Source organism: Grammomys surdaster, unplaced genomic scaffold (genome assembly GCF_004785775.1).
Source record: "Grammomys surdaster isolate TR1022 unplaced genomic scaffold, NIH_TR_1.0 125889, whole genome shotgun sequence".
Taxonomy (NCBI): Eukaryota; Metazoa; Chordata; class Mammalia; order Rodentia; family Muridae; genus Grammomys; species Grammomys surdaster.
Genome location: NW_021620714.1, coordinates 3239466 through 3263048, shown reverse-complemented (window position 1 = coordinate 3263048; position 23583 = coordinate 3239466). Strand labels below are relative to the sequence as shown.

Genomic DNA, 23583 nt, shown 5'->3' with positions numbered 1-23583 from the left:
TGGCAATTAACAGAGACCCTCAACTAGTCACCATATAGAGAATAGGAGACTGTAGAGTAATTATCCCTAAATGGGACATACATATCCTACTTCTTACTTCAAAGCTCAGAATCTTTTCTAGACAGAGGCTGGAAGACTGTAAGAGAGAGGTGGTTGATAATATAGTCTCTTCCAGACACAACAGGGCAGTTGCACTAACATCCTCACAATGCTTGCGACTCTATGCACGAGACTGTATGCAAGCCCAACCAGCCAAAATTCTAGTGTGGACAGACAGGGGTAGAAACAAAATTCCACCACTAGATAAGGTGCCAATGACATGTGAAAGCTACTGGGATAGGGAAAATAAATTTTGTTTTTTATTTGTGTCATTTTTTGTTGTTGTTGTTGTTCTTGTTGTTTTCTTCAAGACAAGGTTTCTCTATGTAGTCCTGGCTGTCCTGGAACTCACTCTGTAGACCAGGCTGGCCTTGAACTCAGAAATCCGCCTGCCTCTGCCTCCCAAGTGCTGGGATTAAAGGCGTGCGCCACCACAGCCCTTGTGTCTTTTTTTCTTTTGGAAAAAGCCCTGGCTGACCTGGAATTTACAATGCATAGACAGGACTGACCTTGAATTCCCTGAGATCCACCTACCTCTGCCTCCCAAGTTTGGGGATTAAAGGCATACACCAACATACCCAGCCTGAGAGCCAGTTTTCTTTAATCCTGTGACCTCTAGTAGGTTGACCACACTCCAGGGTCACCCACACTCCCATTAACAGTGGGCAACACAAGTTAATGGGTTTGAAGAAGAAGAAAACTAAAAGTGTGAGTGGATCTGGAAGGAGTTGAGAACAGTGAATATGATCAAAATTCATTATATGAAATTCTTAAATATTTAATAAAAATATTATTTTTTCAAAGATCTGTTGAAGAGGGACTAGAACAATGGCTTGGCAGTTAAAAGCACCTTCTATGCTTGCAGAAGGCCCAAGTTCATCTTCCAGAACCCATATGGGGCAGTTCACAACCTCCTGCAACTCCAGGTCTGAGGGATTCAATGTCCTCGTCTGTCCTGAACTCCTGTGAGCACACCCACATACAGAGACATTGTGAAAAATGAAAAGAAATATTTTTAAAAGATGTGTTAGACTGCCGGGCAGTGGTGGCACACACTTTTAATCCCAGCACTTGGGAGGCAGAGGCAGAGGCAGGTAGATTTCTGAGTTCAAGGCAGCCTGGTCTACAGAGTGAGTTCTAGGACAACCAAGGCTACACAAAGAAACCCTGTCTTAAAAAACAACAACAACAACAAATTAAAAATAAATAAATAAATAAATAAAATAAAAAGATGTGTTAGAGAACTAGAGTGCTTGCATAGTCTGCCCAATGTCCTGTCCTGGGTTCAGTCCCTAGCAACACACAGGAATCTGCACACACACAGACAAACACAAGGGACCGTTTCCAGAAAACTCTATGATTCTACAATTTAAAATAAAGCAATTAATATCACCAGATGTAGTGATACATATCTTCAATTCCAACACCCAGGAGACAGACACAGGTAGATTGCTATGAGTTCAGGGCCAGCCTAGTCTACGTAGTGAGTTCTAGGCCAGCTAGAGATACATAGTAAGACCCTATCTCAAAAGGAAAAAGAAGTAATTAATATCAAGTCCTAACTAAAAAGGTCTTCAGATTTATGGTATATATAGTTTTACAGAAATGCACTTTAGATATCTAAAGTGAAAGCATGTACTAAAAATAATGTCTTAGAAAACCAGTGATGCTAGGAAGAGGTCCTATATAATTTAATTTCATAGATAGAATATTTAAATTAACATAATGATTATATCAATAATTGTTTTACCTTAAGAAATTTAAATATTTTCCCAGAAATCTCATCACAGTAAAGTATAAAATAAAATTCCAGGCCAGTGTCTATAATTTAGATAATTTAGAATTTAAGTGATCATATAAGTCAGATCAGTTAATAGCTGTCTTATTTTGATTTTGTAGCTTCTTATAGAACATATATTACCTGAATATATTAGAAGTCACCTCTCCGAGATTACATACACTAAGACAGATCAGTAATATTTGTTCTGTCTTACAGCAGGAGCCCTACAGGATACCAAGATGAGATTTTAACATAAGCATCTTAAAATACTGCTGATTTCCTGTTCATACATTAAACAGGATCTGACCAGTCAATTTCAACTATATCTGTTCATGCAATTGAGAGATTTTTTTTTTCCTGGTTCTTTGAGATAAGGGTTCTCTGTGTTAGCCTTAGTTGTCCTATCGCTCACTCTGTAGACCAGGCTGGCCTTGAACTCATAGAAATCCACCTGCCTCAGCCTCCCAAGTGCTGGGATTAAAGGTGTGTACTTCCATGCCTGACTAAGGAATGTTGGGGTTGTTTTGTTTTGTTTTGTTTTTTTGGTTTTTCAAGACAGGGTTTCTCTGTGTAGCCCTGGCTGTCCTGGAACTCACTCTGTAGACCAGGCTGGCCTCGAACTCAAAAAAGAAATCTGCCTGCCTCTGCCTCCCAAGTGCTGGGATTAAAGGCGTGCGCCACCACTGCCTGTCGAGGAATGTACTTTTTAAAAACATGTTTGATTAATTTTTCCAAAGTTACACAAAATTTAAGCTAAGCACTTGGAATGCCGAGAAAGGAAGGCCATTAAATTCAAGGCCAGTGTGGGCTAGAGTGAAAACTGGCCTTGGTGGGGTGGGTAGATTATAGATACCTTACTGTGCCAAGATTGTGGCGGTTTGAATGAAGTGTCCCTCATAGTCTTGGGCATTTGACTACTCGGTCCCAGTTGGTGGTTCTGTTTGGGTTAGGTTTAGAAGGTGTAGCCTGATATATTTACCAGAGCCTGACAAATACAGAGGCAGATGCTCACAGCCAACCGTTGGACTGAGCATGGGATCCCCAATGGAGGAGTTAGAGAAAGGACTGAAGGAGCTGAAGGGATTTGTAACCCCATAGGAAGATCAACAATATCAACCAACCAGATGCCCCAGAGCTCCCAGGGACTAAACCACCAATTAAAGAGTACACATGGAGGGACCCATGGCTCCAGCTGCATATGTAGCAGAGGATGGCCCGGTCGGGCATCAGTGGGAGGAGAGGTCCTTGGTCCTGTGAAGGCTCGATGCCCCAGTGTAGGGGAATGTCAGGGCGGGGAGGCAGGAGTAGGTAGAGTAGGGGAACACTCTCATAGAAGGAAGGGGGGGTGAGGATGGGATAGGGGATTTCCATAGGGGAAATCAGGAAAGGGGATAACATTTGTAATGTAAATAAATAAAATATCCAATAAAAAATCCTGAAAATAAATAAGTCCTAAGAAAAAGAAAGAAAAGAAAGGAGGAAGGGAAGGAAGGAAGAAAGGAAGAAAGGAAGGAAGAAAGAGTAGCCTTGCTGGGGGAAGTGTGTCACTAGGTGTGGACTTTGAGGTTTCTAAAGCCACACAAGATTTTAAAGCCACATGCTGGTCCCAGTTTGATTTCTCAGCTTCCTGATTGTGGTTTAAGATATGAGCTCTCAGCTTGCTGCTCCAGATGCCCCTGCCTGCCTGCTGCCATGCTTCCATGTGGTGATAATATATATAATTATATAATATACAATATAACAATATAATAACCACAAATATACATTATCACATAAATATTATACCGTAGAATTATTATTACATAAATATATCTATCTCACTATATATGTATATTTGAGGCTGACTTTTACTCATATCAGTGTGCCCTATGCAAAGGTTATTTGGCCAGTAATAGAAACAGACAAAACCCTCCCTTCAGCTGCTTCTGTGTGCTGAACTCTAAAACTGCCTAAGTGCTAAATCCTGTGAGTTTGTAGGGATGAGAAGCCATGTTCCCTGTTCTCAGGGTATGGTCCGAGTGGACGATTTCACAGCATGCCTTCAGCACACACAGATGTGAATGGAGGACTGATTGTCATGAAATGTATGTTCATTCTGGAGACAAAAGTCAGCCTGTCATCTTCTCTTGTCTTGACAGTAGGCTCCACCCAGTCTCCTCCTAAGATGTTTGTAGTTTAGATATGAGTGTTTGGAAGCTGGATGTGAGCACAAGTCAGGCTGTTGCCAGGCTGTAAGACACAGTGTTGTTTGATTTGAGTGGAAAAGTGTGCGTGTTTTGTGTATGTACACACATGGGAAAGCTGTCTGTGAGTTTGTTTAAGGGTATGCAAGCCCCTGGTGAAGCTGGGGTTCAAGATGACTAATTTTGTAAAATCCTCAAAACTTATGCCTGTACCTTCTTCGCAGGATCAGCATCAAACTTCAGCTTTTTCCAATGGATGAAGTCCTTCTTGGTCCCCTCCTGCAGGTCTGTGCCCACTGGGGCTGGTACAAGTAGGGATGAGTGTCCCAGAGGCTTGGGAGGTACTGAGTAGTCTTGCTCCTAGCTGTGCTTGGGCCTTGCTTGTGGTGTGGGACCTGACAATGGGAAGCTCCAGGAGGAGGTTGGCATTTGCTCCTCACTGTCCCCTGCACTCACTGTCTCACCACATTCCGTACGGGCACTTGTCCATCACGGTCGTCCGACTCAGTGCCAGGCACTTGGTCCTCTTGCTCTGCCACATCTCTTTCCCAGCTTCAGCTCCTCAGAACCTCCTACAGGCTCATGTCCTCTTCCCTTCCTGTCCTCCCTCATTCCTCATGAGCCAAGCCTTCATCTAGAATCTGATTACCAAGTGACAGGTCACCCGAGTTGATCTCAGTGAGTTTACAGTCAAAGACACATTCCCACCAATACTTAATCATGCCCAAGATCAAAACCCAAGGGAACGTGAAACTGGATCTCCTGCTTCTTGTCTCAGGCCAAAGGTAGTTGGTATCACCACACTGGTGACGGACACTCTAGCCAAGGATGACCATAAATGAAAGGCTGTGGGGGCTGCCGTGTGCCTACCATGCTCACACACACGGAAGGCAACATTCCCTGTGGCCTCTTCCCTGTGACTCCTTCCCACTCTAGTAGGAAGCCAGGACTTCCTCATCCTTTAAGGCCTCGGGGTTCTGGGAACTTCTGCCTTCTGTCCCCTTTTAATAGCAGCATGAAGCCAAAGCTGGGTACCAGGGTTTATTTGGTTGCATTTTGATGGTTTGATTTTGAAACTCTAGATGTCTAGTTTGTGCTTGCCAATACCCGCACTTTCCACACCCAGACATTACTAATTAAGTTTAAGGACCTGTTCCCGTTGATCCCAGTTGTAAGCTTAGAATCCTTTTTCTTTCTTTGTGTCTTCCCCTCTTAATTATCTGTAAGGATATATTCATGGTATTAAATACAATCATATTGTCATATAGCCTTTACCATCACTCATCTCCAGAACTGAAACTCCATGTCCACCGAACTGTAGCTCTGCATTCCCTAGCATGCTTTGTTTTTTAAATTATGTGTATCTGAGAGGGACGTATATGCACAGGTACCCTAGGAGACTGGAGTTGTTAGCTCTCTCTGGAGCTGGAGTTACAGGCTGCCCAACTTGGGTGCTAGGAAGAGAACTCAGGTCCTCTACAAGTAGTACTTTCTCTTAACCACTGAGCCGTGACTCCGGCCCACACCCCAGCATCCTTTTTGAGATACTGGCAATCTGTTCAAGTTGGCACAAGAAGTGAGAATTGGGTACTGAAGCTTGGGATGGCAAAGGAAAGGGTATAGGGGCGTGGAAACAAAGGGAGGAATCAGAGAGCTGAGGTCCCAGGGATGCAGGAGGAGAATAGCCTGAAAATGCTTTCAACCGCATTACTGGCTGGTCCATGTCCTTGGAGCTGTGGTAAATATGGGGTAACCTCTGCCTCCCATTTTGTCTGAGGCATGAGGCTGGGTGGTTCAGATCATAGCATATTTACATAGATTTTTTTTTCCTCCACAACCTAGTACTGACAGAAAGTAGATTACGTGGAATTAGGTTTGGCATAGAAGCTGCCTACAAAATTTTGAGCTTCAAATGTGTGGGTGGGGATATTTGGCATAATCTGATTTACGAGAATATATTTAGTCATTTCTGGCTTGAAAGCCTAAAAAAAATGGCCACAGGGTTCACCAGGGTTCCTTCAGCTGTACTCTGAATTCCTGGAATGCCACCTCCAAGGTCACTGCAGGGCACTGTTTTAGGAGGATGTCCCTAGGAAAGGCAGCCCTTTGGTTGGACAGAAGTTAGTCCATACAACTCCTTGCTCAATGCGTGGCTCTGGACTAGTGAAGTGGATTGTAGAGCCTTGGCCAAGTCAGCATCAAACTTGCTGGCTACGCCATGGCCCCCGGGTGTGGTTTGTGATGATTTAGATCAGGGAAGGACCAAGTAGTGCCTTAAAAATAGAAACTGGGCCGGGCTGTGGTGGTGCACGCCTTTAGTCCCAGCACTTGGGAGGCAGAGGCAGGCGAATTTCTGAGTTTGAGGCCAGCCTGGTCTACAGAGTGAGTTCCAGGACAGCCCGGGCTACACAGAGAAACCCTGTCTCGAAAAAAAAAAAAAAAAAATAGAAACTGGTAGCTGTGCTTTCTGCTCTGTAATTTTGACTTTTTCAAGAACGTCCTCCAAACCAAAGGCGAGTCACAGTTAAGTGTGTTTGGGTTGAAGGATTTGGCTATGTTCTGTTCTCTGTTATACCTGTACATCACAGTTACTCTGTGAGGTTTACCTGGAGCCCTAGCAACTGTCCAGAGAAGGGTTCTGCAGCACTTCTAGGAAGCTGACTGCCCTAAAACCAGAAGAATGTGTGGATCTTCCTGGTTTTTATTGTTGTTGTGTTTTTGTTTTTGTCTTTTTTTTTCCACTTCTGTTTTACAGGTCCTACCCTTATAGTGGCAAATTCAGTTTTCAGGAACTTTGAACCAAACTGATTTAGATACATGCGACCTGACACTTGCCAGGGTTGGCTGAAGCTGCTGCTGCTTCAGTTCTACAGACGTATGGCCCAGCCTCTCTCTTTTTACATAACTCTTTATATCTTGTTTTACATTCCTGATTTGAGCACGTGAGCATTATGCTGAGTAAAGTAGCTGATTCTTTTGGGGCTTAGGAGGTCGTTACGGGCCCAGCAAGGAACTCACTACTGTTGTTTTGCTAAAGAACATGTTGTCAAATGTTCAGTGGGGGAAGATGTTCAGTAGAAATCTGTGCCTCTGTGGGAACTCAAGCACCTCGCAGGCTGTGGACCTGCCATGGAGGGGCGAGACGAAAGAGGCCTTTGGAGCCAGAGGCATCCTGAGGCCATGAAATGATGAGGGACAGAGCTGAAAACAGCTCTGCCTTCTTCAGCATCTAAGACCTTCCTCTGGCACAATGTCAAACATGATATTCACTAGTGTACCCACTAGGATGTACAGAGCCTGGTGCCAGTAGACTCTGAGCCTGGGCTTCTCTTTGTCTTTACTACTTTGGTACCCAAAGCATAGGCACTTTACCTCTTAGCTGCTTTCTGAGTAACCTTGGTGCCCTAAAAATGACTGCTCATTCGACTTCCTTCCTCCCTCCCTCCCTCCCTCCCTCCCTCCCTCCCTCCCTTCCTCCCTCCCTGCCTTCCTTCCTTCCTTCCTTCCTATAGAATATCTTTTATTTATTTATCTCCTGATAGTTTCATAAGCAATGCACCTCGGTCATGTGTACCACGTCCCCCAGACACCTGCAACCCCCTCCCTTCCGTTTCATGTCTTCTCCTTTTTGTGTAGTAATACGGAGTCCAGTTAGCGCTGCCAGTTGGAATCTTGATTGCTCTTGCTGACTTGATTGTGTGTGAATAACCACAGATGAGATGCGCTCATGAGCCGTGAGCAGTGGCCATTCCGTGTCCAACGGACAGCATTTCGCAGTCCTCCCTGTTCTCTGTTCCTCCTTTCTGCCCCTCTTCCTTGAGTTCCTTCAGCCTTGGTGACAGGGATGGATGCGGATGTCTCATGTGGGACCCATGATCAGTAGACACTCATTCTCAGCACTTTGACCAGTTTCGTGTCTGTATTAACTGCTGCCCACTACAGAGAGAAGCTTCTCTGGCTAAGGTTGAGGGCAGCACTGTCTGTGTGTATAAGCAATAGTCGTTTAGAAGGCAGTTTGACAACATCACTTTTTATCAGGTTTATGGTACCAAGTCTTAATTATTTTCTGTGGAGCAGGTCTGAAATCTAATCCAAAAGCAGCTGGTAGCCCCCATAACCTTCCCACCACTATTGCAACCATAGACACATTTTGCCTAGAAGGGTGGTTTTGTAGTCTGCAGGGTTGACTGTAGGGATATCTCTGATACCTGTCCCCCCTGCAGCAGCCGGTGTAACACCTCAACTTTCTTTCTAATGAACTCAAGCAGTTTCTCTTTACACTCCTCTCCAGCCTGTAGCTTTGTCCCGCCATTGTCTCATTTGACAAGAGAACAAAGAAAAGTTATAGAACTCTCACAAAACTGTCCTTAGTGTGGGCATCCCTTATTGGAAGATATGGTTTCATAGTGTTCCACTTAAGAATGATCAATATTACCCTCTTCACCTGATACTGTATCTCCAACTTTGAGTTCACAGACTGCTGTAGTTCTCAACAGTTATATTTTAAACATTTAAAGACACGCTAAGTGTTAGTGCAGCTGACATTTGCACAGTATCTCTATCGGGGTCGACTGGCTTCCACAATTCATCTCCACCTCTTCTTCCCTTCTCCCCTCCTGTGTCTCTCCCTGAAGGAGCCTGAGGTCAGCCCGGGAGCAGATCATCTTGGCACCATCCCCAGCCAAGGTCGCCATGGCAATGACTCAGCTTACCCAGGACAATGCAGACTTTGCTGCCCGGGATCGCTTCCACCACTCCTCCTTCCTGAGTCAGGAACAGCTGATGCCTCCCTACTAGGATCTTGCTACACCCCTCCTTTTAGCTGCTGTGGAGATGGGGGGCCCAAACCTCAGAACCTTCAGAAGTTGCTTCTACCAATAAGAAACCCCAAGACTGGTCTTCCCACCACAGCCTTGAACACTGAAAATCACATTCTGGTCTAAAGTGGCATGTCTAACCAGACACCATGTATGGCCATGGCTTCCATGTGTCCCAAACCTGAAGAGCGCACAGGCCACCAGGAGGATCAGGTGACACCAAGACAACCGAGTGTGGAGAACCAAAATGAGATTTCTTTTTCTAAGGGCCACAATAAACACTTCTTTTTAATTTTATTGTTTTATTTTTATTATTCATTTAAAGAATTATTTGTTTATGTATTCAAATACACTGTAGCTATTTTCAGACATGCCAGAAGAGGGCATCAGATCCCATTACAGATGGCTGTGAGCTACCATGTGGTTGCTGGGAATTGAACTCAAGACCTCTGGAAGAGCAGCCAGTGCTCTTAACCACTGAGTCATCTCTCCAGCCCCCTCTCCTGTTTTATTTATTTTTTAAAGTATACTACACTCACATGGTTCCAAGCCACAAAGTATAATCATATGCTGGGTAAAAACCTTCTCCTCCCTGGTTCTCATCTGCTTGGTGCCCATCCCCCATCACAGAGGCAACTACTTCTCACATGTACCGCAGCCACCTCAGCCACCTCATTACAGATGGGAAATGGGGTTCTCATTGTACCCCTTCCATCTGCAAATGCAGCTCTGTATGCACACACTCTGCAGCTTCCCTCTCTCCGTTTATCTACCGTGGAAGCATTTCCATGAAGATGCTAACACAGTTTCCTCATTATGTCTTGATGTCTCAGTGTGCCTTACTTTATGTACTCATCCTCATGTGACTGCATTTTGATTCGTTCTGATATTTTGCTATTACAGCCGCTTCTGCAATGAGTCATTATGTTTGTATACACGGTCGTGAAGGATACGTGCAGATAAATTCGCAGGAGAATGCAGGATGAGTGAGGATGTGCGTTTGTAAGCTGTTCCTGTTTGGGGAAATGTTTTTTAGTTAAAAAGTCAAATACCATGACCAGGCATGATAGTCACCTGGAATCCCATGACTTGAGAGATGGAGACAGGAGGATCAAAAGTTTGAAGCCAATCTGGGTTGTACAGTAAGATCCTAATCATGGGGTAGGGGGAGAAATTACTATGAATTGCCTAGCAGTATATCAAAAATATGCATAGTCTGACTCCCTGATACCTTTGTAGCTGTCTTGTGCCATGAATGGCAGGAGATGACAGGACTGTTGGTTCTCCTGTGAGCTAGATCTATCACAAGCATCTAGCAGTGGGGGCCAGGCCTCCTAGTAAGCTCAGCCCCTAACCCAGGCTCCAGTTCCACGGCTGAGCATAGAAGGATGGACTGCTGGCTGACTTTAGACTCTTCCATACATTCTCCTGAGACGCTGTGCTATCCTTTCCTGCCACACATGTTCAAAGTGACTCATCCAGGTTTTGGAAGAGTTGGGCTCCACATCTTTAACAATGCCACACACAAGTCAGTCCTGGGTATACTGTGGACACACTTTATAAAACACCTGTGTGTTGGATAGAGCAGTTTACAGGGGGTGAGGGCTGAGAAGGGCATGAGGGGTCGGCTAGGTCTTATAACCTTCTATTCTAGAAAACAAGCTAGTGATGGCTGGAAACAACCTAGCTTTGCTTAAGGAATAAACATCTAAGCACGTTTAGATACATACATTTAAAGAATTTGGACTTTGAGTTGAAAGCAACACCACAAAAGTGGCCAGCAAGATGGCCCATTGGGGTACATGCTGCCATGCCTGACCGCCTGAGTTCTAGCCCCAGAGGCCACAGGGTAGAAAGGGAGAACCAACTCCTACAAGTTGTCCTCTGACCTCCACAGGTGTGCTGTGATTTTTCAACACATACACACATATACACACACACACACAAACGCACACATACACGCAACTTTTAGAAGGAAACATGAAAAGACAGTCTGAGGGGATGGAGAAATGGCTTAGTGGTTAAGAACACTTACTACTCTTGCGGTGGACCCAGGTTCAGTTCCCAACACTCACATTGGAGAAATAGCTCAGTGGTCAGGAACACTTCTTTCTCTTCCAGAATACCCAGGCTCAATTCTCAGTGCCCATGTGGTATACTATAACTGTCTGTAACTCCATTTCTAGAGGATCAGAGGCTCTCTACTGGCCTCTACAGGCACCAGAGTATGTAGTATATAGCCATACATACAGGCAAAACATCAACACACATAAAATGAAATAAAATAAATAAAATAAAAGAAGACTGGGCCGGGCATGGTTTAATAACATCACTTAGAAGGTTGAGGTAGAAGGATGGTGAAATAAAGCCAACTATTCATGAAGGGCTCAGGGTGGCAATCCCTGAGGACTCACTTTGTTTTTTGTTTTGTTGGCAGGGTTTCAGTGTAGTGCAGGCTAGCCTGGAACTCACTATATAGCCCAAGCTAGCCTTAAACTAGTCTTCTGGCCTCAGCCTCCAGATCTGAAGGCGCTTTTAAAGAAGAAGCTGCATTCATGAAGTTTCCTATGGCTGCTGTAATTAGTCACACAGACCACGTGCCTTTAAAACAGCAGAAACACATTTTTTTCATGGCTCTGGAGTACAGAAGTCTCAAATCAGTCTTACTGAGTCAAACACGATGGTCAAGCATCGAAGCTGAATCCAAGAATCCACAACCATTGGGGGAGTTTGTTTTTGCCTTCTCTAGCTTTAGTGGCTGCCAGCCACCTGGGCTTGTGACCACATCTCTGTAATTCAAAGCCAACACCACAGGCCACAGCTGCCATGGCATTGTCTTCTGGGAACATATGAAGTCCATCTCCTCCTCTGTTTTCTAAGGAGGCATGTGATTATACAGAGGCCCAAGATAACCCAGAGCAGTAGAGCTCATCTTTTGCCTATCACAGAAGACCTTGAGTGCACCTGCTTTTGCTGTTTTGAAATCTGCACACCAGGCTAAAAGAGCAACCTCTTTGAAGAAGGTAGTGAGCTGGAATAGCCACAGCACTTGAATAGGATAATACCAAGGCCAAAAATAATACACAGAAGATTCCAGAAAGAGCATCTTCCAATGTGATCCATCTTACAGAGAAGAATCCGAGAGGACCAAGTCATAACAAAAATCAGCAACTGTACTGTGTCAGGGATTCCAAAATGAGCAGCTCAGTGTTGTGGGGCAGGGAGCAGGTGTTAAGCAGGTTGATGCTTACAAGCTACCACGTCAGTAAGGAGAGGCAGAAATGAGAAACTGGAGTCCATGTGGTAGAATATGTCACCTGGCACTTGGGGGATGGAGGTAGGAGGATTGTCTGGTTTAGGTGGTAGGACTGAGCCCTCGGCCTCATGTATGATAGGCAAGCAGTCTTCCCACTGAGCTACATCCCCAGCCTGACTTCCTATTGCTTCTGCAACACATTCAGTGGCTTGAAACAGCCAAGGTATGCTCTCTTACAGTCGTAGACATCAGAAGCCCAAATGGGTCTTGATGAAATAAGGTGATGGTGCAGGCAGAGCCCTGGTCGCTCTAGAACAGTAGTTCTCAACCTGTGGGTCATGACCCATTTGGCAACTGTATCACCAAAACTATTTAAATTATGATTCATAGCCGTAGCAAAATCACAGTTATGAAGTAACAATGAAATAATTTTGTGGTTGGGGTCACAACATGAAGAACTATATTAAAGGGTCCCAGCATTAGGAAGGTTGAGAACCACTGCTCTACAGACTCTAAGAGAGTTGATTGGTTTGATTCCTTTGGACTCTAGGAGCTGCCTTTATCCCATGGTGTTGTGCCTTCCATCTTTACCACAGCCGTCAGCAAGCACACTCTCTCCAGCCTCTGCTTCTCTGTTACACTCTTTTTCTGCCTCTCCTGCCTCCCCCTTCTGCTTTTTAGGGACCCTTGTGATTTACACAGGGCTTACCTAGTAACGCAGCATAATCTCTCCCACCTCAGAATTTGTAATTATATATACCCAGGTCCCTTCGTTATGTCAGTCCCATATCTAGAGTTCCTAGGGATGAGGATGAAGCCATCTTGGAGGGGTAACCTCTGCCTACCACATCCAATGTTGATGAGGAGAATAAAGCTTCACTTGGGAAATGGCTGAGTAAGTGCCCAAAGTACTCAGCAGACAGCCAAGCCACTTGCTGCTAGAGGGCCTCAAGAATATTGAGGAGACAAGGGAGGCAGAGGCCCAGATTCTGAAGTGAGTCTGAAACCATGTTGGTTAGAAGGTGTAGAAAGGGAGGCCGAGAGAGCTGGAGAGATGGCTCAGAGGTTAAAAGCACTGACTGCTCTTCTACAGGTCCTGAGTTCAATTCCCGGCAACCACATGGTGGCTCACAACCATCTGTAATGGGATCCGATGCCCTCTTCTGGTGTGTCTGAGGACAGTAACAATGTACTCATACACATAAAATTAATAAATCTTTGCCGGGTGGTGGTGGCACACGCCTTTAATCCCAGCACTTAGGAGGCAGAGGCAGGCAGATTTCTGAGTTCAAGAGTTCGAGGCTAGCCTGGTCTACAGAGTGAGTTCCAGGACAGCCAGGGTTACACAGAGAAACCCTGTTTCGAAAAACCAAAAAAAAAAAGAAGAAAGAAAGAAAGAAAGAAAGAAAGAAAGAAAGAAAGAAAGAAAGGGAGGCTGAGAAGGTGGCTTAGTGTGTAAGAGGATATGTTGTATGCAGGCATGAGCACCTGAGTTCAAGTTCTCCACAGTCACATTAAAAAACCAGGTGAAGCCTCACACACACATAGAAGTCTGTACACATACATGTGTGTGTATCACACATGTAGATATACTCCATACACACACAAATTTAAAACTTTAAATGATAACAAAAGAATGCAGTAACCTTAAAACAGAAAAGAAGATATGAAAAGACTTTGAAGCAAGGAACTAGGTCAACAGAAACAAATGAGACAATGGTCAGAGAAAGCAAGCTCACTTCAGTTCACCAACTGGTCTACCTCTTTTTTTTTAGGTGGGCTTACTGGTCTACCTCTTTCTTTTAGGTGGGCTTACTGGTCTACCTCTTTCCTTTAAGTGAGTTTACTAATGTGAACTTTATATTACCCTGCCCCTAATATATTTACTAGCTTTGTGACCTTGGGCATGCTTTTGTTCACATCTGTCTCTGTGAAATGGGAATGGAAATTCCTACCAGCTAGTGCATGGAGTTTTGAGTACTAAATGAAATGAGACTTTTATATAACCTATTTTTTGAGACGATAAAGATGGAGGAGTGGGTAGCAGTGTTGGGAGCCACCCCCACTAATTCTGTGTCAGTTACTGTGGGCAGCACGGGGAGAATAAAAACCTCACAAGAAGTGCAATGCTTCTTGGCCGTAGCTAGCCTGAAATTCCTGAGCCAAGTGGAGCCCTGCTGCTTTAGGAGGCCATGTGGCATTTTGTGAGCCACAGACCTAGCAGGACACCTTCTTTAGCCAACAGCAGATCTGGGGCATGTCCAAATCAGAGCAGGGAGAACCACAGAGCTCTGCCCTTGCTCAGCCTGTCAGATGTTTCTCCCTTTCTAGCCCCTGCAGCCCTCCCTCAGCCTTCTCTGTGCTCTGCCTATAGCCTTGAGAATTTTTCTTTCTTGTTCTTCTGGACCAGGGTGGGGTTCCAGAGCAAGCATCCCTCTCCTGAACTGCCTTAACCCCTCCTAGCCTCATCTCCTTGGGGTCCATGAGACAAGCCTGAGACAAGAGGCTTTGTGTGGTCTCTCATGCACTGCGGTTTCTCTGTGATGTTCACTCTCCCAGGAGCAGGGGTACAAAAAGAAATCTCACTAAAGCTTCCTAGCACTCTCATATCTTGGAAACATACTAGGGCTCCTTTAGGGATACTCACCAGCAAAAATAGTTGCTAGCTCATCAGCGGAGGCATGGAAGGCCCAAGCCCTTAACTCTTGCTGAGGTTTTCTTAGGAGAAGGTCATATCCAGATAAAAGAGCAGATAGCAAGGAAGAGCCTCCCCAGGGCCAGGGGTCCCCAGCTGACTGTGCTTCTATCTCACAACATTGAGTTTGGTGGCATCTCTCTAGTTCTGGATCTGATTGGCTAAACTGAGTGGATGAAAGTGAATATTCCCATCATTTATAGAGTTCGGGGGCCACAGCCTCCTAAGAAGGAAAAGGAGAACGGCTCCCTAAGTGGGGCCTGAAATAATGGGCAGCTGAGTCTTCGTTCTTCTCTAAGATACTTTATTTTGGGGTTAAAGAGATGGATCAGTGGTTAAAAGCATTTCTGCTCTTGCAGAGGACCAAAGTTTGGTTCCCAAGACCCACATGACACTCAGAGCCTTCTGAGGCTCCAGCTCAGGATGATCCAACGCCCTCTGTTGGCTCCTTTGGTTGCCTCCATACATGTACACACACACACACACACACACACACACACACACACACACACACCTAAACAAAAAATAAATTTAAATTTAAATTTTAGGTAGGTGGCAGTGATGGTCAATTTTAAAGCCAGCACTCAGGAGGCAGACCAAGAGGAGCTTTGTGAGTTTGAGGCCAGCCTAATCTACAGAGTTCCAAGACAGCCAGGGCTATACGGAGAAACCCTATATCGGGAAAGTTTTTTTTTAATTTAGTTGGGGGGAGTATATATATGTGATGGCATACAATTCAGTCTATGTTTAGGCTAGAAGACAACTTTGATTAGTGAGTTCCATAGATTAAACTCTGATCATCAGGCTTGGCTGGAAGCATCTTTACCTGCTGAGCCATAGAGCCATCTCCAAGGCTTGTTCTTTCTCTTTTATTTTGGTAAGACAATAACAACTCTCTCTGTCTCTCTGTCTCTCTGTCTCTCTGTCTCTCTCTGTCTCTCTCTCTCTCTCTCTCTCTCTCTCTCTCTCTCTCTCTCTCTCTCTCTCTGTGTGTGTGTGTGTGTGTGTGTGTGTGTGTGTACCTGTGTGCCTGTGTTCCTGGCTGTTATTGTTAAAGAAGGTGCCATATTAAAAGCTAGACTCACCAGATGTGGAGACTACCTTAAAGTATGGGCCATGTGGCATACATCAGATTCACTTGGGGAAGTCCTATGAGCAGGTGACATCTCAAAGAATTAGCAGTCGTTCTGCAGCAACCAGCAGGAGGGCCTGGTGAATGCTAGTTAGTAAGATCTGACACAGTGCACGTGTGTTAAAAGATGAGGTGGCATGTACAGCACTGGTTTCAAGTACAGCCCTTAATCTGAATGTCACAGGGCTGGTACTCCAAATGGCAGCATCAATCTGTAGTTGAACACTTGGGACATGAACACCTCTGTGGTTCTATATCAGTCTGGACCCACTTGCTGTTATAATAAAGATCCCCAGGCCTCAGTGACTTGACAGTATATATGTATTTCAGCCCATGTTACAGTCTAATACAAGTCAGAGGGATAAAGAGGCTCTGCATTGGCACCATAGACATAGGCTTCTTCAGGGTACTGGCTGAAACATCTCTGCCATCTTTGTCTTAGGGTTTCTATTGCTGTGAGAAAACCACCATGGCCCAGAAGCAAGTTGGGGAGGAAAGAGTTTATTCAGCTTACACTTCCACAGCACTCTCTATCACTGAAGGAAGTCAGGGCAGGAACTCAAACAAGGCAGGATCCTGGAGGCAGGAGCTGATGCAGAAGCCATGGAGGGATGCTGCTCACTGGTTTGCTTCACATGGCTTGCTCAGCCTGCCTTCTTATAGAACCCAGGGTCACCAACCCAGGAATAACACCACCCACTATGGGCTGTCCCTACCCCCATTGATCACTGATCACTTAATCAAAATGTCTTACAGCTGGATCTCATGGAGACATTTCCTCAACTGAGGCTGTTTCCTCTAGGATGACTTTAGTTTATGTCAAGTTAACATAAAACCAGTCAGTACAGTCTTCCTCAGAGTTCTCTGCATCTAGCTGACAGGGAAAACAAGACAGCAGCATCAGAAGAGTACTAGGTAGGTGAGAGAATTATGACTGAAATGCTGTGTGACTTCCTCCTGTATTCATTGGTCAGACTAGATAAGTCATCTATATGACTGAAAGACAGGCTGGAAAATGCAAGCCAGCTGGCTGCTGAGAATGAGGAGGAACTGCTTTAGAGGACATCTGGCCTGTGCTGTCACTGTGCTTCAGAACAAAAACAGATGGACCAAGGTCTTTACTGATGCTAATCTCCCAATCTGCCCCTAGAGATGTGTGCCTTCACTCACTCATCCAGTGACACATCTGTCTTCATGTCAGGCTTGGAACGCCATTTTCAGGACTCTCAAGAACCCTTAAAGCCCAGTGTGATCATCTGCTCTGATAATCCCAGCCACTAGCTTGAGCCCAGGAGCTTGGGACCAGCCTGGGATAGTAGAATTTCATCTCAAAACTAAAACAAAGCCTGTGAGCAGTCTACTTGATGGTACATTTTTATTTGGTTTCTGAGAGAACTAGAAATTATTTGGAACCAAACCTGGGCATAAAGGAGTTGACCAAGCTAAATTGTCTTCTTTGAGGGTGGGGAGTGGGGGATGGGGGGGGAAGAAGCTGACTCAGCACATTTTGATGATTGCCAATGTTGCTGGAATGATTGCAGGAGCCTCCCAGCATATTGATTTTGAAGGAAGGCCATTTATTTAAACAGGGGCATTGCAATAAACTGACCATGTGGTTGACTTTGTAGTTTCAGTTTACATGCTGTTGTCTATTTATGTATATAAATGGCCTTCTTTTGCCTTGTTGAAAATTATCACAATGTTCAATTTTTAAGTTGTATTTTGTTTTTCTTGTCATGTGTATGTGGTGGTGTTATATTACAAAACTTTTCCTGAGGAGACACAACACACACATCTACTCACAGATCCTACCACAGACCGAAATATGGATGCCACCAAAGTCCAACTTGGTGAACCAATGAATTTTTGGGGGTTACTTACAGGAAAATGGATGAGGGGTTACTTACAGGAGCAGAAATGACTCAAAGATGCTGTATCACCAAAGCCCACCTCAACATGACAGTTTACAAAACTGAGAACCTGGAGCACACTTCAGGAAACTCAACAGATTGGAAAGTGTTCTTTTTAAGTGGCTCAGTTGGTCTAAACCCCTTCCAGCAGGTCTTCTGGTTTCTACTTCTTCCAGGAAGCTGGTCTGGCTTGAGAGTCTCCTTTGCAGTTTGACTTATCTAAGAGGGACTCTCAGTAGTCTTTATTGCTTACTCTTTCAGGGAGGGGCCTAATGAATCCTGTCAGTTTCAGGGATTTCCTGAAGCTGCCTTGACTTGTTTACTTTTCTACTTAAGGAGTTCCCCTGAACTCCTTCACTCTCTGAGGAAACTGTTACACAATGGGTATGCAGGCATGTGTGATTGCATATTCACATGTGAATATTGTGTGTGTGTGTGTGTGTGTGTTATGGGTTTGCATACATGTGGCAATCTGAGGATGATGTAAGAAACCCTCCTGGTTTTCTACCTTATTTATTAAGCGGAGCTTGTCAATCAAACCTAGAGCTCCCTGGTATGAATAGAGTCCATTTGCTCTGAAGCTGGGATTACAGGCAAGCTGCCATGCTAGCCCAGCATTTCCATGTGTTCTGAGGAACCCAAATCCATTCATCTGGCCTGTACAGCAATTTAACCATGGAGCCATATCCCCAACCCAATTGTAACTATTTTTGACATGCCTGGTCAACCTATTCAGCCCCATGGATTCATTCAGACACTCGGTGTTCACTAAATGTTTACATGTACCACATTTTTTCTTTATTCACCCCTAATACTTGATAACTGCCATTGCTTTCATGGTAGACTCCACATATGGGTACTGAGGAAGAAAGTGTTCTAGAATGAAGAAGAAAGAATTGAGTGCAGCTCTCAGGTGGCCAGAAAGAAAGGAAACTGGCCTTGGAATAGGCTGTACTTGGATGGTGCTACCAAAACCTTCTGACAACAGTCACTGTAGTGGCTCCTGACTGGTGTCCCTACCCAGGCTCTGTTTCCTGATCTGTCTTCCTTGCCTTAGCTTTTAAACACTGAGACTGATCAGTGCTGTCCAAGCCCTTGGTATTGTCCTTGCCATTTTTCTACAACGTTGTCCTCCCTTCTGAGTAGATCCTTTTTCTGTCCAAATTCTGTGCTAAAAACAACACTTTTCCCTCACTCCTCACCTTTGTACTTATTAACGCAACTCAATGTCTGCCAAATGCAACCCTCTTGAGACATCCTCTCAACCAGCTAGCTGGGCTTCGCTTTCCATATCTCCCCTCCCCCCACATTACATCACCCCACTAGGATGCGGGCCCTCTATATTAGTCCTCCAGTATAATGTTTTGTGTGGCTGGCTGTGATAGCTCATGCCTATAATCCTAGAACTCGGAAGGCTGAAGCAGAAGGATTGCCATGATTTTAAGGTTAGCCTTGGGTCATAAGTACCAGGCCAACAAGAGTCTCATAGTAAGAACTTGTCTTAAAATTAAAGAAAAAATAATACCATTCTCTGTTTCCTTTGCTTGGGAAACCCTGTAGTGTTCTCCAGGAAAGCAGTATAACGTCTAGGGGTAAATCTCAGAATTTAGAGCACTTAGCATTTATGTAAAATAACTTACAGTAAACAGTCTGGATTCATTCTTTCTCCTAATCTGCTAACTTGCCAAGGCTAGGGATTATTTCTTTTTATTTTATTTTATTTTTATTTTATTTTTTATTTGTGAGTGTTTTGCCTGTATGTATGTCTATGTATCTCATGTGTATAGTGTCCATAGAGGCCAGAAGAGCACGTCAAAGCCTTGACACTGGAGTATATGTAGCGTAAACTGCCCTGTGGGTGCTGAGGATCAAACACAGTGCTTTTACAAGAGCAGGACATGCTCTTAACCACTGAGCCATCTCTCTGCCCTCTATATTTATACGCCTTGTTCATCTTTGACTAGCCATAGCCTAGCATAGTGCCTGCTGGCACAGGCTAGACACATATCAGCAGCTTCTTCAGAGACCACATCAACTATGACTCTACAACGATGGAAGTTGCACACAATCTCTCTTTCCTTATGCATTGGGTAGCAGTGGCTTCAGCTGCGACTTCCTGTTAGAATTGCTGGGGGGAGTGTGTAAGGAATGTTGATGTCTAAGCCCAATGGCTGGGGAGTCTGGTTTAGTAGAAGAATTATACAGTATAATTTTGTAAAAGTCAATGCCCTGCCCACAGGTCTACTGTCCAGACCCTAGTCTAATGCCCAGGTTTCAGGTTCTACCTAGTTCCTCCAGTCTCCTGAGGCTCTTGGGGCTTTACCTAGAACACTCCTACACATGTGGCTTACACTTGGAGCCTTTTCAAATGGCTCTCTGTCATCAGGCCACACCACTAGAGGCCATGGAAGTATATTCCAGAGACCTAAGAGAAACAGATTTAGGTCTGTGTCAAACAGCAGTTACAGAGAAGGACTAGGAAATCGAAGGCGTGAGATAGGAGGAGAGAACATAGGTCGATTGGAAAGAAGGCATAAACAGAGGGAAAGGGTCTGAGGAGGAGGTGGAGGGGAGGACAGTACAGAGGCACAGGAACACAAAGTGAAGTTGGGATGCTCGTAACTGACCCTCAGACAAAACACCTATGAACTGACAACAACACTTGGCTAGGGTCCAGTAGACTTCAGGGAGGATGGAAACTTCCAGGCTCATGTTGAGTGGGGAGAAGCGTAGCCAGGGGAGTGGCAAGTCTGGGCCACAGGAAGGTGAGTGTGTAGCACTAATGTGAGCCTGGACTTAGGGAGAAGAGGAAGGAAGCTTTGTAAAAGCAATATCTATCTATCTATCTATCTATCTATCTATCTATCTATCTATCTATCTATCTATCTATCTATCTATCTATCTATCCTTCTTGCCCTCTGGGCTTTCTGCTCCTTCCCTGGGACCCTGGCCACTTTGTCTAGTGTCCCGGCATCCCAGGAATTTCCCTATTGCTCCAGGGAGGATGTTTCTTGCTGCAAGGTTTTGCAAAATAAGAAAAGGTTTATCAAATCCTATTGCACCACAGGAGAATGTTCCAGGCCCCTTGACGTTTACAGTGTGTAACTGATTTTATCGGGAGGAATGTTGTTTGGAGTGGAGTGGCCTTCTCCAATGGGTAGACAAGAAACGGAAGGTCATTTGAGGATCCACCCCGAGCTATGTAAGTTGGTGCTCAGCATTGCTGTACATAAGGCGTGGGACCCTGGCCAAGCCATGAGCAACCCTTCCTCCCTGGAGGAGGTCCCAGCCAGTTTCCAGAGGGACTGGGTGTTTACATTCTCACCTTGGCCCTGAAGGGCAAAAGCCCTAAGCCTAGCACTGGTCTGCAGAAAACAGTAAGGAAGGGCTCTCTAGTCCTGGACCTGGGATTACTTAACACTGCCTGGACAAAAGCAGACCATTCTTGACATTCCAGAAAGGGGACAATAAGGCTTCTCCTGGAGGGGGATTAAAAATACAGAAGGGGATTTATTCCTTTAGCTCTTTGGTCAGAATCCCAAAGGCCCTCTGCTTCCTGGAACTCAGAACAAAACAGCATAGAAGCAGCATGTATTCCACAAGAGGCAGGGGTTCTGCCTCTTCTAGTTCAACTCCTGAGAGGTTGGGTCAGCTCTGCAGCTGGCCTGCGTGGTTCTTCTGAGCAGTAGATCTTGGACAGAGGAAGATGCCAAAAGGCAAGTAGAGACCTGGCCTGGGGTGGGAAGGGAGGGGTAGACAAGAGAGGCCAGAAATCTTCATCCCTAGTGGAAGGGATAGGGTTGAGCTGCATCAGGACCAGCTGCTGAACGCTGAAGAACAAGTGAGGTAAACACTGAGCACTAGGATGCTCTTCCAGCCCCTCCCCTCAGTCTGGGTGCGTCCATGACAAGGTCTAAGTCATATCACTACAACTATTTTTAGATTGGATAGAATTATATCCCTCGTATTCTAACTCCTAGAATGTGTGAATATGATGTTATTTGAAAGCAGTCTCCACTGATGAAATCAAGTTAAAATGAGACCATGCCGGATTCCAGTGGGCTCTAAACCCACTTAGCAGGTCCTTAGAAGAAGGCCACGATGCACAGAGAGGGAAGGTGCCCATGTCATGACAGAGGGCCGAGGGTGGTTGGCTACCACTAGATGCTAGGAAGAATGGTTCCTGCTTTAGACCCCTCAGTCAGGATTCTGTTAGAGGGCAGATTCTTTTCCTCCATCCCGGCGTTGATGGTACCTTGGCAGGAAACTAGCTCCATGTCCCTCTCAGTCTCACATCCCTCCAGCCTGCCGCTTCAGTTCGTCTCACGGACAGCCTCATCTCCTGCCTTACTCAGGAAACTAAGGTCCTGAGACAGAGATTCAGACTCTTGGCTGGACTGTACCCTCCTTCACCCATCCTCCCTTCCAGGCCTTGCACCCGGCTGCAGCCTGCGCCCTCCTGCCTCTGCCCTACCACCAGTGCCTTCATTCCCTGCACCTTTGTCCTCCCTTCCGAGTAGATCCTTTCTCTGTCCAAATTCTGCACTAAAACCACAGCTTCCTCCCTCCTCACCCCTGTAGTCACTGGCCCAACTCACTCTGTCCACCAAACACAACCCTCTTGAGATGTCCTCTCAGCCAGCTGGGCTTCACCTCCCGCTCCTCTGTATGCCTCTCATGTGGCTTCTGTTCCAGTCACCGCTATTGTTATGATCCCTGGTCACAAATGTTGCCAAAGCAATGGATTCTCTCAGCCTTTGCCTTATGTGACCTTCGGGGTTATACACTATTGACCGCACCCTCCTTCCCTTGGCCCTGGTGACACTACTACCACCCACTCGCCAACCCCACCCCCAGCTCTCCTCCACCCTCTCCGTGCATGGCTCCTCTCCAGTCTCCTTTCTCTCTAGGGCAGGTTACGTTGGGCTCTTAGCTCGTTCTCAGGGCTCTTTGACTTCAGTTCTCCTAGGTGACCTCATCCCCTTCTATTCAGATGGAGACCGCAGACTTGGACTTCTCTCAGCTCCAGGTCTACAGGCTCAAAGGCATACTTAACACTGCCGTATGGATGTCTTAGAGTCACTAGGAACCAACACTCCCAACCCAATCAATGATCTTGACTTCAAAGACCTGCTATTCATATGCTGTCCTCTCTTCCTTGTGAAGGGTACCAATGTCTATCCAAGCACACAAGCCCAGAACTAAGGAAACCTTGACTTTTCTCCAACTTTCTTTCCCATCAACATTGCTTGTGGGGTTTACTTTCTGCTCTTAGTTTCTTTCAAACCCAGGGCAAACGGCTGAGATACCTACTTAACACATCAAAGCAGACCTGGCCACCAGGTTCTCCCTGCATCCCTCAGTCCCTACCTATCACAGGGCCCTCCTGGCTGGCATATCCTGCCACCTGCTCTAAACTTCTTCAGCCCAGGGGCTGGGCTGCCCTTCCCCTGGATGCCCTTCCTGTATAATCTAGCCATGTTATCTACTTGTCCCCTTCGGGCCTCCTGACTGTTGCATCTGGTTTCTCTCTATCCCCCATGGTTCAGGGTCATGCTCACTCAGGCTCTCTGAGAGGACCCTGCCTCTGGCTCTGCTCTCCCACAGTCTATAATAAACCTTCTCCACAATACCTGGGATCAGCCATGTCCCTTCCCTTCCCTTCCCTTCCCTTCCCTTCCCTTCCCTTCCCTTCCCTTCCCTTCCCTTCC

At 45.5% G+C, this 23583-nt stretch overlaps 1 protein-coding gene across 2 annotated transcripts in view; it reads left to right on the top strand.

Moving 5' to 3' along the window:
* Slc12a8 (solute carrier family 12 member 8) overlaps positions 1–9933 on the top strand; it is a 148091-nt gene extending 138158 nt beyond the window's left edge. Inside the window, exons 11-12 of one of the 2 annotated variants that reach the window (XM_028752274.1) lie at positions 4287–4347; positions 8697–9933. In XM_028752274.1, the coding sequence (XP_028608107.1) occupies positions 4287–4347; positions 8697–8859 (224 nt within the window). In that variant the 3' untranslated portion in view covers positions 8860–9933. The remainder of the gene's footprint in view (positions 1–4286; positions 4348–8696) is intronic. The other variant, XM_028752273.1, reaches the window with a different exon arrangement.
* The last annotated feature ends 13650 nt before the right edge of the window (positions 9934–23583 follow it).